General features: G+C 42.0%; 1 protein-coding gene across 1 annotated transcript in view; it reads left to right on the plus strand.

The window, feature by feature from the left end:
* The window catches only part of gcn1 (GCN1 activator of EIF2AK4), a 76,666-nt gene that overhangs the window by 12,241 nt on the left and 45,691 nt on the right, over nucleotides 1-18,734 (plus strand). The window contains exons 16-28 of the mRNA XM_080739320.1: nucleotides 1,428-1,503; nucleotides 2,192-2,351; nucleotides 3,837-4,026; nucleotides 8,419-8,543; nucleotides 8,865-9,043; nucleotides 10,436-10,529; nucleotides 11,583-11,696; nucleotides 13,212-13,410; nucleotides 14,652-14,801; nucleotides 14,960-15,141; nucleotides 16,756-16,836; nucleotides 17,310-17,453; nucleotides 18,087-18,211. Of these exons, the coding sequence (XP_080595446.1) occupies nucleotides 1,428-1,503; nucleotides 2,192-2,351; nucleotides 3,837-4,026; nucleotides 8,419-8,543; nucleotides 8,865-9,043; nucleotides 10,436-10,529; nucleotides 11,583-11,696; nucleotides 13,212-13,410; nucleotides 14,652-14,801; nucleotides 14,960-15,141; nucleotides 16,756-16,836; nucleotides 17,310-17,453; nucleotides 18,087-18,211 (1,819 nt within the window). The remainder of the gene's footprint in view (nucleotides 1-1,427; nucleotides 1,504-2,191; nucleotides 2,352-3,836; nucleotides 4,027-8,418; nucleotides 8,544-8,864; nucleotides 9,044-10,435; nucleotides 10,530-11,582; nucleotides 11,697-13,211; nucleotides 13,411-14,651; nucleotides 14,802-14,959; nucleotides 15,142-16,755; nucleotides 16,837-17,309; nucleotides 17,454-18,086; nucleotides 18,212-18,734) is intronic.

The raw sequence follows: 18,734 nt of genomic DNA on the forward strand, positions 1-18,734 counted from the left end.
ATCATCAGCACAAATATACATACATATATCCATTAAAAGCTTTTTAGCAAAAAAAAAAAAAGCATTTTTGAAAGAGTCGTGAAAATGTGTGCACATCTTTGAATATGTATTTTCAAAGGGTACGTTTGTAACTCAAATTTTGCTTCTGGGGGGTCCCTGGAACTAAATATTTTGAGATGGGGGTCCGTGGCCAAATAAATATCATTTTGGGGGTCCTTCAAATGAAAAGGTTTGAGAACCACTGTGACGGTATTCTCTCAAGAACAGACTAACTGAACTCCATTTAAGTGAAAAGGACCTTTTCTTTGACGATGGCTAGCCAGATTTCTGACACAGGAAAAAGACACTTATAGAATCGGGTCAAAATTCTAATTTTCACGATTTTTCAAAAATAGCAGATCTACAAGCTCGCAGTGCGGCTGTGAGCTTGTATATCTGCTATTTTTCAATAGTTAAAGCATAAAATAATGATACACAATATAGTGTACCCGTTCTGAATGGGTTAACTGTTGATAGAATGTACATTTATATGTATTGATAGGCTGTAAACTCATTCAGAGACCTGTGCAGATATCTAGTGCTATAATAACATAAGATAAGACATCTTAATATGATATCTATAACTGTGAGAATTATACTTGGAGACTCTCAGATTTGAACCCACTCTTAGATTTTCACTTGGGCACTTACATTTAAAGTCAGACTCTCGGGCGGTTTGAGGGTGTTAAACCAACAGACTCTGCCAAAAAGTACTCGGCACATGCTTGTTTGTGCTGACGAGACCTGTCAGTTCCAAGCATTGTGAGCCGAAACGTGGATGTGGATGGGTGTGTCACCGACATTCCTCTAACTACGTGCAAGTTTGATTAATGGCAGCCATTTGTAACCGGCAAAATAATATTATGTCGCTGTTCCCCATTATTTTGAGAAGCATTTCTTTAACCTTTTATAAATGGTCGGGTGGAAACCTTGTATGTCCAAAACTTTGCAGGAAACAGAGAAAAAAAGGAGTTCTAATGGGTCCAGTGTAGTAGTATTTAGTCAGGTCTCTTGTTAGTACTGCTCACTGGTTGAATATGTTTAAAACCCACAGACGGACTGACTTAACCACTTTCAACCTGATGTCCTTATGGGCATGCTGTTATAGGTGAAAACTAAGATGAAAAAAACAACAACTTTGCATTGCAACACGTAAGCTTACTTGCAGTACTTGTTACTGTTACAGTTAGGACATGGACATAGGAAGTCCACATCAGTGTGCAGGAGTTTTGTTCATGAAATACGTTTTCATTATTCCCTCAGGTTTACTGAGCACATAAACAATTTGTCCTTGAAGATCCATCAATTAAACATTTTTTCTTAATTTAGTGAACTGGAAGGTGCCATGCTATAGAGAGTAATGTGTTGTTTGTGTCTCCTGCCTCCAGCTCTGATCAGTGTGCTGTTGCTGTGCGAGAGACTTTTCCTGGACCATGCTCATAGGCTCAACACTAGCAAATCACAGTGAGTCCATATACCCGCTTTAAGTGCTTTGGGATTTGATTCATGATTCATTCATTTTTATCCCTGTAAACCTTACTTCAAGGTCTTTCATGATAACACTGCACCCAATGGCTACAATTCAACTCTTTTTGTTTTAGTATCGTCCTAAATCATAAATGATTTAGCTTTACAAGCGCCATTAAAATATTGATGTCCAGTCAACATTTTGGATGGATATTTACTGGTATTATTTAAAATCTGCTTACAAGACGGTATCATCGTTTGGATGGGTTTTGTTGTGGTCTTTCTTGGTTGTTTTAACTTGCTTGTTCTGTGTTGAATCATTTAAGGATATCATGTTAGAAGAATTTGATTAAAGTTTCTGCTAACCTTAGTTTAACAGCAGTTATCACAGATCCTGTTTAAGGAATGGATGTGTTTCTCCTTGGCTCATCTTGATGATTATATTATCCTTCTGTTTCATTGTCACCCCTCTGCTTGTAGATGGGGTATAATATGGGGTTTTGGTGGGGTACAATAAAAAAGATTTGTTTTGAAAATAGTTGATCTGTAAGCTCACAGCCGAGGTGTACGAGCTCACATGGCATTACATTGAGCTTGTAGATCTTCTATTCTCTAAACTATTTCAAAATGTTGGATATTTTTGGTGGTTAATAAATAAGCTCATGTGCCCATGTTGTTTTACCAGGATGTATCATCGTGCCACCGTGGGCGTGCTGCTGTCTCGTACATGGCGCGTGAGGAAGCGGGCACAGCAGACGGTTAAGAAGCTGCTCTCCTCGCTGGGAGGATCCGGCCTAGCCTATGGCCTCCTGGGAGAACTCCGCGCGGTCATCAACAAACACAAAGTATGGACTCTTGCTCTCCAAAAACCTCTGATAAAATGGCTTGACATGGCGTCTGCCTTACAAGCTGCTTTGGTGTCTTGTAGGGCTGCAACGATTAATCGCAATCGAATCGATTACTCAATTAGTTGCCTACTAATTTAACCCATTTAGGCCTGAACACACTATGACGCAATATGTTATGCTTTAAATATTGAAAAATAGCAGATATACAAGCTCACAGCGCGGCACCGAGTGCCGCGCTGCGAGCTTGTAGATCTGCTATTTTTGAAAAAGTCATGAAAATGTGTGCAAATCTTTGAATATGTATTTTTCAAAGCGAACGTTTGTAACTCAAATTTTGCTTCTGGGTGGTCCCTGGAACTACATATTTTGAGATGGGGGTCCGTGGCCAAATAAATATCATTTTGTGGGTCCTTCACATGAAAAGGTTTGAGCACCACTGACATAGTAGTCTCTCAAGGACAGACTAACTGAGCTCCAGTTAAGTGAAAAGGACCTTTTCTTTGACGATGGCTGGCCAGATTGTTGACATACAAACATAGGTTTTTCAAAAAATCTTAGAAGGATTCAAAAGACACTTATGTAATCGGGTAAAAAATCTTATTTTCACGATTTTTCAAAAATAGCAGATCTACAAGCTCGCAGCGCGGCACTCGGTGCCGCGCTGTGAGCTTGTATATCTGCTATTTTTCAATAGTTAAAGCATAAAATATTGCGTCATAATGTGTTCAGGCCTAAATGGGTTAATCGAATCCGCAACTAATCGCTGGAATTCATATTGATACCGTGCAGGACTATAGGGTCAAGAACAAAACATATGACTTGAATATTTATTTTTAAATGACCTATTTGAAAAGAGTACTGTTACCCTTCATCCTGACAAATGTGTAGCTATTCTTGAATCAGTATGCAGTCAGAAAAAGGTATTTCTTTTTTGTCTTTTGTTAGAAACCTAATCGGCAGCCGAGCAAAATGTAATAAATGATGTATTTTTGAATGAATCAACATCTTATCCTGTGTTTCTTAAACAAAACATGTCTACTAGAAACTCAGATCATAACTAGCCCTTACCCGTTTGAAGATATGAGCTCCGAAATGATGTGCAATGTGTGGGTTATGGGGTGTGCACTGTGCACACAGTATATGAGGGTTGGAAAGTAACTTTAACTGGTGCTTGCATGATAATATGTAGGAGCATCAATGTAAGAAATACCTGTTTCGTTTAATGGCTATAGAGTGTACCAATCGGCATGATTTCTGGACAAAATCTGTAGGAGTACTGTCCAAAAAATGTTTTTTACTCAAACCTGCCTCCTGGTGGCGCTGTAACAGGGCCAGCCACTCAGACAGACACCAAAGGTGTGTAACATTGTAGTCTACATTGGATCCATGGGAATACAGGTTATTTTTTCATTTTCTGAAAAGTAGTAGTTTTTAGTCATTTTCAGCCAGACAGCAATAAAACAGTAATAAAACCTTCCTCAGGTGTTGACCCCGGACGCCCTGGTGTCGGAGGCGGGAGAACTGACGGAGGCGGGTCGTAGCTACACTCCCCCCCGGGTGCTCCTGGAGGCCCTTTGTGTTGTCTGCTCGGCCCCCAGCCAGTGGGGCGACCCGGCAGAGGCTGAGAAAATGGCCATGGAGATCATCATTGTCACTCATCACCCCTCCATAGGTACCGAGGAGTCTTTCCTCTAATCCAGGGGTTCCCAAACCTTTTTGTCTCAGGGCACCCCATAAATATTGTTTTAATCCGAGGCACCCCTACATTATAATTTTCACTCCCAGCACCTTATATTTATAGCATATCGTCGTTGTCGGGTGGAAACCTTGTATGTCCAAAACCGTTCGTTTTGTATTTATCATCTATAAAATGTACTAAACTAGTGAAAACAGCAGATCTACAAGCACACAACGCCTCGCATTGCGAGGTGTTGTGTGCTTGTAGATCGGCTGTTTTCACTAGTTTTGTGCGACAGTCTTGTATGATGAAGCAGGGCTTTGCTTTACCAAAAAGACGTACACATTTGAAACTTGGAGATACGAGGTTTCTGCCCGACAGTGACGATATTTTAGTGATTATGTTGCGAGGAAAACGTTGAGATAACAGCCATTTTGGTTAGAAATGACTGAAAATAACTTTGTACTTTTTTGCCCAAAGTGTCCAAATAAATTCCAAATATTATCAAATGATCTCCCGGCACCCCTGGACTGCCGTCACGGCACCCCAGGGTGCCCCGTCACCCACTTTGAAAAGCCCTGCTCTAATCCACTGGTTCCCAAACAGTGGGGTCGGGACCCATTTATGGGTCGCAGACAGATTTTAATGGGTGCCTTTCGTTTTTGTTTCGTACATTTAAAAAAATATGTTGTCGTTGTCGGGTGTAAACCTTGTATGTCCAAAACTGTTCCTTTTTGGATTATTATTTTAAAAACGAGTTAAAGTAGTGAAAATAGCCGATCTACAAGCGCAGTTGTGCACTTGTAGATTTGCTATTTTCACTACTTTTGTGCAACACTATGATGTATGATGAAGCAGGGCTTTAATTTACAAAAGAACATACTATTTTGAAACCTGGAGATACAAGGATTCTGCCCGTCAGTGACGATGTATTAGCCTATTATTATTAAATAAATATAATTAATGAATCAAAAACAAAATTCAATGATTTCTTTTCAGTAATTACATGAAGAAAAACAGAAAATCTAAGAAATTCCATAAGTTAGAACACAATGTTTAAGAAGTAAAATATCCGAAAATAGCCGATCTACAAGCTCATGACGTGGCGCGAAGCGACGCGTTGTGAGCTTCAATTGGGTATTGCAGTGGTATGCAGCTGCCATACCCTGGGTCCAGGGGGGAAAATAAAAGTGACATATAAACCCATGAATGTCTCTTTGTCTATCTGCGCTGGTTATTATGTTGTTAAATTACAGTAAAATAACTACAAATGCAAAATTTAACATAATGGTCACTTTAACACATTGGCCGCCATTTTAACATTGACTGTATGGCTCTCCTGCCATTTTGTTTAATAAAAAAATTGATATATTTTTTTTATATTGACATTTTTCCTAAATTCTGTATTTTTTCGACAATGTCATACAGAACCTCAAATGAAACAGGACAAACTCTAGTCTCACCGAAAAATAAAATAAATAAATAAAAAGCTTTTTTTTCTATAGTTGCAGCCATCTCAAAATAGCCATTTTTGACCAAAATCCAGCTATAATTGAAAGAACTGGAGATATTGACCTTTTTGTGATTGATGGCTTTTCGAGCGAATAACTCAGTTGATATTTGTATTTATGGCGTCAGGCACTTATCAGATAAGTGTACTAATGTAATTATGTAATAGGAATTATTTTTAGAATTTTCTGTTTAGAAAAATGCAGAGAAAAATATTTTTATATGCTATGTCTGACCAAAAACAGCAAGTTCACATTGATATACTATTACTGCTACAGTATTCTACAAGTCTGCTACAAGTCACTTGGGGGCGCTGTCTCTCTGTTTCTGTGTGTAAATGCTAGTTGCGCTCTGTAGGCCTACAGGTGCACACACACATTGACATCAAAGGGGGCATGAGTCTTTACAACCAGTAAGACTCCCTAATCGGGAGATAAGCGACCGTTGGTCGCTTATCTCCACAAATATCACAACCTCCACCTCTCACGTCATACGGGTAGCCATAGTTACACCTGGAATGTTGAATCTCCATATATGGAGATAACCTACGCATCACACAAAGTCTGACCTCACCAGCCCATACTTGGGCATGGACGACTTATATCTCCATATACGGAGATGGCCATATATGGAGATACGATGACATCACAGAGTCCACAGCTGATGATGTGGCGTGATGTCATACAATACACAAACAAGCCCTATATAAAGGGGCAATTCTCACCAGGGAAGAGAGCATTGCCTGGAATGTTGAATCTCCATATATTGAGATAACCTACGCATCACACAAAGTCTGACCTCACCAGCCCATACTTGGGCATGGACGACTTATATCTCCATATACGGAGATGGCCATATATGGAGATACGATGACATCACAGAGTCCACAGCTGATGATGTGGCGTGATGTCATACAATAAACAAACAAGCCCTATATACTGATGCGATACGATGACATCACAGAGTCCACAGCTGATGATGTGGCGTGATGTCATACAATAAACAAACAAGCCCTATATACTGATGCGGAGATATGAGCAGGGCAAAGGTGTGACGTGTGACCGACCGACGGACGGCCGGTGGAGGTTTTCATAGTAAACTGCTCCCTGACGGTCGCAATAACACTTCTAGAATACACCTCTAGAATGGATTGCTATGACATTTGTTCAACAAGGTGATCAGCAATCTCTCAACACGTCGCTCTGCGACACTTTGAGAGCTTGTAGAGCTTGTAGATCTGCTATTTTCACATTCTAGCACATGTTAGAAAATGTCTCCCCCTGCCCCTAAAAAATCCTCTGCACTGCCCTGGCAAGAGCAGGGCAGACGCAGTTTGCTAACGAGGCGAGGCTGTAGTTGATCGATCGCTTGTTGGCTGTAGTTGATGCTTGTTTTGGTGGAGCGTGGGCCAGGGACCCCCACGCCCACCTGGTTCCCTAAGTGTTGGCTGGAGACCAGGGGACCCCCTTTGTGAGACCCCATCGACAGGGACCACTTGTCCCTGCAACTGGATCATGTGAACTTTATGTAACAAATGATCGGCTTATTGATTGATTTTACAATGTTATGTAACTCTGCTCTGGGAGGTCGGCGAAGCGTTGGACCCGCGGACCCCTTATTGGTTCCGTTAGAAAGGCGACCAGGGACCCCCACCTTTGCAAAGGCGATCATGGCTTGTTTGTGGACTAAAGTTTGTGGACTAAATACCATTACAAAACTAATATTATAGCCTGGATATATGGATTATAACCCAGGGTGTGGATTCAAATCAACCATCATCATTATCAGGTACGTTTTAGAAGCATTTATATGGCGAATTGGCGATAATTGTGTGTTTTGTGTCTTGAGAGAGAGAGAGAGAGAGAGAGAGGCAGATCTCACTGATAGCACTGTTTTTTTATGGGACTGAACACCATCAGGGGGTCCAACAGGGACCACTGAAACAGAGATATAGTGGTCCTGGAGGGAAACACACACACACACACACACACACACACACACACACACACACACACACACACACACAGCTGTTCTCACACTTTTTTTTCTTCTCTTTTTTTTTCCGGCAGCCAGCCTTTTGAGCTCAAATGCGTCTTTTGCCAGTTCACTGTGGGTTATGGGGAGATTTATACATTTGTATTGCAATTTATACATTATTACAGTATTTTTTTCAAACACACTTACTTTGACGTGTGATATTTTAGGTTCCCTTTAAGATAAAAGGCTCAGACTTTGTGACGGGCTGTGGAAGAATGTAATTAAACATTACATTATATAAAAGCAAATTCTCGGGACTATCGGGCCTGGCGGGGAACGACATTGGGATTTTCTCGGGACTATCGGGGGAGGCGGGGAATGAGTTAACAAGGTATTATAATTATATTCTCCACACTTGTATTCTTCCCAGCTTGACAAAATGGTATAGCCTATTACCAGGTTCCGCAGGTCAGCTACACAGGTGCAATGCATTATTGTTAATTGTGGCACGTTTACTAAACATGCCAAGTTTAGCTGCACTTGAAAAAACCATTCCAGGCTGCCATATCCAGCCCAAGAAACCGTAGAAACCTGTGTACAAAAGTAGTTTTTTTTGTTTTGTTTTTCAGACATTGTGAAAATAGCCGATCTACATGCTCACAACGCCTCGCAGTGCGAGGCGTTGTGAGCATGTAGATCTGCTATTTTCACAATAGAACCGTGTTATCCAAAATGTAATGCCTATTTTCCATGAGGACTCCCATCTTTGCCATACCCTAGCTTTTGCTGAACTGACGCCATTCGGACCCTGGAACTTAGCCTACTGTTTCTGATGCAAGATGTTGCATCTTGCACCGAATGTCTCACTTACTTGCTTGTTTTCTGTCTGTGTGTCTGCAGTTGCAGCTCGACCAGGCCTCTGGCCCCTGCTTTTGTCCTCCATGAACATCAAGGCCGAGGAATTCATAGAGACAAACCTGGAGACTATTGTACCTCGTCTTCTGGAGGCCAATGCTGACAATCAGGTCCCAGAATAAGATCTTACAGTATACCTTCATACACACCACTTGAGGTTTAACCACTTAAGCCCTATTACTTTTTAATTTTATTTTCAAAACATAAAATATATTAAAGCAATAAGCCACAAGAGGCGAGTGGTTACCGGGGTAGTATACACCGGCTGAGAGGCGTTGGGAAACACGAGGGGTAAAATCATTTACATTTTGGGCACTATGGGATTTTTTGTTTCATCTTGGGCACTCAATGTGTTAAGTTCACCTTATCTGTTTGTATTGACTGTGTGTGTGTCTGTCTGTCTGTCTGTCTGTCTGTCTGTCTGTCTCCAGGCGGTGAAGAACGCAGTGGGTGCTCTGTCTTGTTTGTCGCCCAACAAGCTGTTGCCGCGGGTGATGGAGCATGTGGTGACATGGCTGTCCACTCCAGCTCTGTGTCAGGTCACCAGGGAGGAGTTTGCCATCATGCTGAGCCCTGAGGGAGTCCTCCATGACAAGAGCATCATCCAGAGGTAGCATGCTGCGTGCACATTCAGGCGTTGGCACTAAGGTCTCAGAGGCACTTGCCCGTGGGGCAAGTATCAGGTCATGTTCTACTTGCCCAAAGGTCATGCCCACTTGCCCGAAAAGTAAATTGTCCATTATAAAATGATACTATGATAGTTACGATTTGAATTACCACTCAATTTAACACTTACTACTTTACTTTCTGGGGCTGTGCGATAAAAAATCCAAATACCTACATAGTCTATGGTTTCCCACTTGTTATTTTACATTTTCTTTTTTCTTTTTTTTTTTAAAGATTTGTTTTTTGGGCTTTTTATGCCTTTATTGATAGGACAGTAGACTGACAGGAAATGGGGAGAGAGATGGGGAATGACATGCGGCAAAGGTCGTCCGGATCGGGAATCGAACCGGCGACGCCAGCAGGCATCATAGCCTAGTATGTGGTATGCGCCTTGACCACCAGGCCAGCGGGTGCCCCATTTTACATTTTCAAGTGTAGCAACATTATAGGTAAGCAGTGCTCTTATTTTACATTCCACAGACCAGAAGACAGAGCGTTCTGGCCACGTTCATTGTGTCTAGACAGATATCTGGTGTTGTGTTTATAGACGGTTGCGTCCCCTATTGACCGGTCGGGCAACCTGAAAGCAAACTTCACCTGCCAGAAAGTTTCATTTACCTGCCGGGGGCAGGTGGGCAAGCCTTAGTGTCAATGCCTGACGTTCTCTACGCTCAAATGCTTTCACGGGATCTGTTCTTATTTATTTTATTTTATTCCAGTGCTATGGAGGTAGAAACCTCGCTTCAGTTTACTTGAAGGACGACTTGACCACTTTTCAGCCTAACTTCATATAATAGGTGCCAGAAACCCGCCTGCCAGTGACATCGATGGGGAATCCAAGCTAATAGAAACGGCAGGCTTTCTATTCCTGAAAAGTTACAATGTTATAATGGAAGCCATTGTTCCCGTGATAAGAACATTCTAAATTCTAAAAGGAAATCTGCCTAACGAGTAGAAAAAAATTGTACCATTATATCTTGAACATTAGTGAGGAGTCTGAGGACCAATTGTATGAAGATCGAAAAGTCAAAAAGTGGTGAAGTTGTCCTTTAAGGGTCTCTGATGGCACATAAATAACAGGAAAATCGAAGAAATTCCATAAATTAGAAAAAAAATGTATACGTGTTGTGAGCTCATGGATCTGCTATTTTCACAAGTTTGGGTCCTGGGCAAAATGTCTAATTCCTCTTTTGAGTCACAGGCTAAAAAGTTGGGTTATAAGTACCCTCACTTGAGGAACACAGCGCTAAACCACTCCATACTCATTTAAAATGATGTGTTTTGTAAACCAGGCACTCTGTAACATTTCTTATGTTGTCCTTTGTATGTGCTGTAGCGCCCAGCAGGAAAGCACCAAGAAAGGCAACATGAAGAGAGAAAACAAGGCCTACTCCTACAAGGATCAAATCATCGAACTGGAGCTGCAAGAGGTGAACTCATCCTAGACCTATCAATGTTCTCTTTCGTCCTAACCCAGATAGGGGTGGGCGATATGGTGATAAATATCGTTGAGACGATACGATGTCTCCACGAAATGCCTTTTCAGAGATATCGTATATATCGTGATACAATGAGGGAGCCTTATAAAAGAATCCTATGGAATTGTTAATACAGAGATTCATTGCAGAATCCATTTAAACCTACACTTTGGTCTAAATCAGTGGTTCTCAAACTTTAAAATGTCAAGGTTTCCCCTTAACTCTTGACAGTATACAAATGAAACCAAATGGACCCGTTATATAGTCCTGGAAATTGGGTTAAATATTCTGGAAAAGTTTTGGAAATTAACCCATTTAGGCCTAGACTTATTGAATGCTTGTTAACCAGTGAAAAATAGCAGATATACAAGCTCACAGCGCGGCACCGAGTGCCGCGCTGCGAGCTTGTAGATCTGCTATTTTTGAAAAAGTCGTGAAAATGTGTGCAAATCTTTGAATAGATGTGTTTTCAAAGCGAACGTTTGTAACTCAAATTTTGCTTCTGGGTGGTCCCTGGAACTAGATATTTTGAGATGGGGGTCCGTGGCTAAATACATATCATTTTTGGGGGTCCTTCACATGAAAAGGTTTGAGAACCACTGACATAGTAGTCTCTCAAGAACAGACTAACTGAGCTCCAGTAGAGTGAAAAGGACCTTTTCTTTGACGATGGCCGGCCAGATTGCTGACATAGAAACATATTTTTTCCAAAAACCTTAGAAGGATTCAAAAGACACTTATAGAATCGGGTCAAAATTCTAATTTTCACGATTTTTCAAAAATAGCAGATCTACAAGCTCGCAGCGTGGCACTCGGTGCCGCGCTGTGAGCTTGTATATCTGCTATTTTTGTTATATTTAAAGCATAAAATATTGCGTCATAATGTGTTCAGGCCTAAATGGGTTAATTGGTAAAAATGTGTGGGAACCCTGTTCTATGCTGTTGTGTGTGTCAGTGAGTGGGGGCAAAATATATTGACTTTGTTGCGTCGCTGTGTCTTGTCAGGAGCTCAAGAAGAAGAAGGGTATCAAGGATGAGGTGCAGCTGACTAGCAAACAGAAGGAGATGATGCAAGCCCAACTTGATAAAGAATCCTCCATCCGCAAACGACTTCAAGGGGTACGTCCGACAAAACGCCTCCCGTGAACAGCTTTTTTCAGAACCGAGCCCTATTGTTGGGCATTACAGGCGTTTTCAAAAATGTTTTAAAAAGTATCAATAATGTTGGACACTTTCTAGCAGAGCCACAAGCTTGCATGTCGCATCATCACACTTTGTTGTACGATGAATTGTATAGAGCTTAAGTGGTTAAAGGAGTAGTTTACCCCCAAAATGACCTTTTTTATTGAATACTCACACCATGGAGACTTGAGTTCAATAATATGTTTAGTTTTTTGTTGCATTCCTAAGACAATAATTTGATTACAATAAATGTACACCCATTGATTCCAGATGGGGACCCACATGCCCCCATCCGGAATCGGTACATTTATTCAAATACAGTTTTTGTCTTAGGAATGCGACAAATGACAAAATGACATTTTGGGGGTGAACTGCTCCATTAAAGCCTGAAGCAGGAAATGGCAAACTCTTTTTGCAAATTGTAGCGTTTTAAGGATGTTCTTAAAAATGTCCATAGAGATCGCAAGAGCATTTTAGGAGTTTAGGAGCTCCGGCCTGAAAGGCTTTGTCACGTTTTTGTTTTTAGTAGGGGGAACTTCTAACAGACCCCGTTCAGCAGACCTTAGGGCCCTGGTGGGCACATACTGTAGGAGCAGGTCCGTTAAGTATTCTGGAGCCTGACCACGCAGAGCTCTATAAAGTTGGGGCGAATCCGATACTTCGTGACCACGAGAGCAAAGATCCGTTTCTCGGTGGTTTTGTCAACTATGAAGGTTAAATAACAAATTGAGCTCCCATGTCTCTCGCAATAATACGGGCAAAATGTTTGACAGCTAGGGTAATTTTCAGTCTCATTCACTTACTATACACTATACTATAAAGGAAAAAATGACTCCCAAAAAATCTGCTTTAAGTTGGATGTGAGGGGTCAAACTAGGGGTTTTTAATTATTCTGAATCCATTGCAAGCATTTGTTTTGCATGAGAAACATTCTTTGGGCTAAAAACGCACCCCGAAAGACTGTGAAAAGTGATGACTCATCACTAAACTATAGTTTTGTTGGCCGTTTTTAGCCCAAGGAATGTTTTTTTTTGTGCAAAACAAATGCTTGCAATGGATTCAGAATAATTAAAAACCCCTAGTTTGACCCCTCACATCCAACTTAAAGCAGATTTTTTGGGAGTCATTTTTTCCTTTATAGTATGGTGTATAGTAAGTGAATGAGACTGAAAATTACCCTAGCTGTCAAACATTTTGCCCGCATTTTTGCGAGAGACATGGGAGCTCAATTTGTTATTTAACCTTCATAGTTGACAAAACCACCGAGAAACGGATCTTTGCTCTCGTGGTCACAGAAGTATCGGATTCGCCCCAACTACCTGGACCCTGAAATTAACACGAAGCCAGTGCCAATTAGGTCTCTAGTGTTTATTTCCCTCTGACATAATAACTGCTAACGGTGCGTCATCCGCCTACTTACTGACCTTCTTGTTGATCCGGTGCTGCCTCCAGCTGGACATGGAGCTTCAGTGTGCGGTGGGCCTGTTGGAGGCAGCCCTGCAGGAGATGCCACCCCAGATCTCCTGGCATCTCCCCGGGGTTCTCCATGTCCTCATACCCCTCCTCCAGTCCCCTCTGGCTGCTCCGCGCATCCAACAAGTGTTTCTGGACATTGGAGTGTGCCTCATGCCCAAACACCTGCACAGTCTAGGTACGTTTGTGGGCAGAAGGGAATGACGTCTCTCCTCGCTGTTGTTTTAGCCGACGTTGTTTTACAATTTACATTCGTTTTTTTTTTTTTTTTTTTTTTTCCCCCCGTTTTTTTTTTTGACATTTTGTTTTAAATTTTAGTTTTGTTTTTAAAGTGGGCTTTTAGTATTGTTCTTCACAAAACAAGATAACAGTCTTAAACAAGTCATACCCAGTGCAGTCATTTGATGTAATCAAATGTACGTTTTTTTTGTATTATTGTCCTCTGCCACAAGCCCTTGCTTGTGGCTCTTTCTTCATGACCGCTGCTGTTTCTGTGTTTAATCAATCTTTTACAGTTAATAACTTTGTTTATTGAACTATAAACAGTCCCTTGTCCATAATTCTTATATATTCACTCTCAAGCTTCTATCTAGTATCACGAGTGCAGTGCATACATGGTTGGTACTTGAAGCATTCGTTCATACTATTCTTCCTAACACTGACTGATAATGGAACTGCTGGTGCTCAAACTTTATTATGTCAAGGACCCCCAAAATGATATTTATTTGGCCAAAGACCCCCATCTCAAAATATTTAGTTCCAGGGACCCCCAGATGCAAAATTTGAGTTACAAATGTTCGCTTTACAAATAAAATACATATAGTCAAAGATTTGCACACATTTTCACGACTTTTAAAAAATAGCAGATCTACAAGCTCGCAGCGCGGCACTCGGTGCCGCGCTGTGAGCTTGTATATCTGCTATTTTTCTATAGCTAAAGTATGAAATACTTCCAGGTCGAAAATTGGTTAAAGGGGCACTCCACCACTTTTCAACCTATCTTCATATAATAGGTCCTCACTAATGTTCAATTTTTTTCTACTCAGTTTGGGTCTCATAGGAGAGCTGTGGGTGGGTCAAATCCTTCCTACCGGTGACATCATCAATGGGAAATGCAAGCTAATAGAAACTGCAGGCTTTCTATTCCTGAAAAAGTTGCAATGTTAAAGTGGAAGCCATTGTTCTCGTGATAATAAAAATCTATTTTTTTTCTTCAAAAATATATTTTTATTTATTTTTTTGTCAAACGATGATGTCACCGGTAGGAAGGATTTGACAGCTCTCCTATGAGACCCAGACTGAATAGAAAGAAAGTGTGCTATTTTATTATGAACATTAGTGAGGACCTATTACATGAAGACAGGTTGAAAAGTGGTGAACTACTCCTTTAAGTTAGAATCTCTAATCTGTCCCCTGTAGCTGTGCTTGTAGGTCACGTAACCCTGCGGCTGCTAAAACCAGAGTGTGATCTGGACGAGCACTGGGGACAGGAGGACCTGGACACAGCCACCCAGCGCACGGTGGCACTGCTGCACAGCTACACCGTCCCTACCAGAGAGGGCAAGACTGGTTAGCACACACACACGCACACATACACAAGCACACACCAAATCCAATGTGTTTTAATCATGCAGCAAACGGAAAAAACGCAACTGTCCTGTGTGCAAAGCCCTTAAGCGATAATATCCCGTATGGTCCCATCTCTGCTCATGTCCTCACACATCCAGATGTGGCTCCGCTGTCGGCCCCGGCGTTCTCCTTCTGCTTCCCCCTGCTCAACGCCACGCTCAGGGAGACGTCGGGCAGCAACGAGGAGGACGAGGCCCGGATGATCCGAGCCCTGCAGATCGTCAACGTGCACGCCCAACTCAGGGCCGAGGTGGAGAGCACGGACACGCACATAGACGAGGTACTTCTGTGTGTTCAGTGATTCTCAACTTTTTGTATATCTCTGCTGCAGAGAGAGACTCCAAAATGTACATTTTCGGGAAAATGAGCTCAAGTGGTTAACTCATTCATTGCCTTTTCAAAATGTCCGCCAAGTTCCTCACTGCCAATAATTGTAATTTTTTGTGCACGGATCAATTTTTAGTGCACGGATCGTGCACGCCCATGCCTAGATCATGCACCATATGTGTGCACGCTGTTCACAGCTTTCAAACAAAAATCCTTTCAGGCATTCATGAGATAGAAGCCATTGTTTTCTTCAAATGTAAACAAACATGGCTGCCATTTTGAAAGATGTGGTTGGTATGGGGGTTAAACATGCAATTTCGCGATTTTTTTTTTTCTTTCAAAAACGGGAAAACTCAGGAAACTCGGGCCATGGCCTTCTGGGGGTACTGTAATAACTCGGGAAACTCGGGAGGGGGCAGCACAAATGAGTTAGGGGGTTTTGACCAAAGGGATTTTTACTACTTTCCATTGGTTCAATATTATTTAATCAACACACAGATCTAAAGGGTGTTCAATAGCCCTGATTTATGCCAAAAAAAAAAAAAATCAAAAATAGAGTTAAGAGGTTTTGGCCAGACAGTGACAATATATATCAAGAATCCCCAGATTGATGTATATTAAGCCACATATCCCAATCTAGACTATAAAATCCATGCTGTGTACACTCCACAAAAACAAACTACTGAAAGTCATCCAACTGTGAAATAGAAACACTATTACTCCGCTCCCTCTGTCGCACTGGATTGAAGATGTCATGTCTCATAGTTGTCACTGTGTGTATTGCGGACTCACAGGGTTTTCTGCAGCGCTTTATTGGCCACCCGGCCTAAAATCTGTACTAGCACCCGGCCAAGAGTCTAGTGAAAATTATGCAAAGTTCCTCCTAAACGTGCAAAAGAAACTATACTTTTGCATTTGTGTTTATTTAACAAACTTCTCCTATGTTAAGGGAAAAGATAAGAATGAATGAAAATTAAGGGAATACATTTAATCAAATTAATGAATTAACGTGCTTAGAGTCCCCCCCTAGCCCAGTGGTTCTCAACCTTTTCAGGCCGTGACCCCCAAAATAATTATAGTTTAACTGGGGACCCCCTCCCTGATGAGCACTAAGAGTTGAGGCATTATATTTTGTACATCACAGTTCTATTGTGAAAATAGCAGATCTACATGCGTTACTTGTGAGCATGTAGATCTGCTATTTTCACAATTTCTGCCTCTAATATTTGATAATTTGGCCAATGTTTAATTTGTCATTTCAGAGGTATTATAACGTCCTTAAATTGTCACTTTAGAAATGTGAAGATACCCTCTATATACACATACACTTTATGTTAGTTTGTTTACTGTTGAGTGAGAAAACAGAGTTGCACATTAAGCTAATCACCTGGGGACCTCCAAAAATAATTTTGGGACCCCCCTTGGGGGTCCCGACCCACAGGTTGAGAACCACTGCTCTAGCCTACCACCTGGCCAAGCCTTTTTTCCTGCAGGAAACCCTGGAGGTGCATGTGACGTTGTTTCATGGCGTTGCATGTATGGTAACCACCGTTCTCCTCTGTCTCAGACCGGACCAGAGCTGCTGCCTCGTGTCAGCATGCTATTGCTGCTGACTAGGATCATCTCCACGTCAACCCCCAGAATCCAGGTAGACACACACACACACACACACACACACACACACACACACACACACACACACACACACACACACTTCTTCTGGGATGGTATGTTGTTATTTGCAACTTATTCAGAGATACAACCGTTTTTATGCATCAGCATAGAACTGTAGTCAATGGAGCATAGACGGTCCATTTAGCTTCTGGCCGTGTTGCGTCATGACGTACTGTATGCAGTTTTTTCTTTCACCAGTGGCTGCAACCGTCTGTTTACCTGGTTACCATAGTAACCCTTAACTTGTCTGTGGATGAGATAAGAGTAGCTTGGCAAAAGAAGTGTTAATGGTTTTAGATTTATTCTGTCTCCCCCCAGCTTTTTATTGTGTTGTGAAATGACAATCAATCACATCCCTTGATATTTTGGCGGTGGCAAATATTTCAGTACAGGTCAGTTAAAGCTGTGTGTGTGTGTGTGTGTGTGTGTGTGTCTGTGTGTGTGTAGGTGTTTGCGTCCCAGTGCCTGACTGCGTTGTGCTCCAGTGCGGGAGGGGAGAAAGGCTGTGCTGTGGCCGAGCAGCCAGAGATAGACGTTCTTCTGGACGCTCTGCTGTCGCCCTGCTTCTCTGTGCGAGACGCTGCTCTCAGGGTGAGCATCCACATTCCACAGTTATTTGTGTGAGTCATGACATGCAACAGTGGACCTCCAAGGATGCAACAATACTGAACGGAACAGGTATACCAAACCGAATGGCCCTGTCCCGAACAGCCCATCCCGAATGACCCCAATTTCTTTCTTTTTTTTTGGGTGTGGCCACATAAAAACATAATTTTAACTCTTTCTGTAAATCTTTTGGGAGAAAACCTTCTTCCTAGTATAAGCATAATACCTGATTATCATGTTTTGTGGGGAAACAAATGATGGCATCAGCCCACGAATCTCGGTTTCGGTGAAACCGTGAGCCAAAAACCGAGATTCAAACCGAACCGATATATTATTTGTTAAATAAATTGTAATTGTTGCTTATCCAAAGCGCTTTACAGTGCCTTACATTCACACATTCACACGCCGATGGTGGAGGAAACCATGGAAAGCACCAACCTGCTCAGCGGGAGCAGTAGCCTTGCTCAAAGACACTACGGGATTGAACCGGGAACCTTTTATTTCCCAAGCAGCTCCTGAGCCACTGCCGCCCTAAAAGATGCCATGCCATGAGTGTCGGTGTGAGTTCCAAACCTGTTCTGTGTTCATAATCATGGGGTTCATGTGTCATGTGTTCAGGGCCTGTTGGACATGGAGTTTGCCTTGCCCACTGATAGTACTGAGGCCAGTGGGCTGAGTTTGCTTCGAAGACTGTGGGTTGGCAGGTTTGACGTTGAGGAGGAGGCCAGAGCCCTGGCTTTGAAGTACGTACTTTTGGACACGGTTTTCTCTTTCCATTCACTTTATATTAGTTTAATATGCAATCCATAACTTGTTTTATATTTTATCTTTGAACGTTATTTAACTCATCTGTTGTGGTATGCAATATAAGTAACAGAACTGTGGTGGTTGGAGGTAGATCTCCCCTACGCAAACAGGCTTTCCGTCTTGGCTCAGCAGTCAGACGTTTTTGCATACATTTATATACATTGGTCCTACTTAGAGTTCTCAAATTCTGCCTGAACCCGACCATACCCGAACCCGACCCGACATTTAGGGTAGGGTAGGGCCTAAAATGTATGCTAATTAGTCGGGCCTTGTAGGGCCTCTGGCTCAATGAAAAAATAAAATATATATCTTTTTATTATTTTATTACTCTGTGATAGAGTTTTCAAATTCTTTCCAAACCCGACCATACCTGACCTGACGTTTTCGGGCCGGGTAGGGCGTAAAAGGTATGCTAACTAGTCAAGCCGGCTAGGGCCTCGGGCCGGCCCAGTTAGGGCC

The sequence above is a fragment of the Nannobrachium achirus genome, assembly GCF_963921795.1.
Source record: "Nannobrachium achirus genome assembly, chromosome: 12".
Lineage (NCBI taxonomy): Eukaryota > Metazoa > Chordata > Actinopteri > Myctophiformes > Myctophidae > Nannobrachium > Nannobrachium achirus.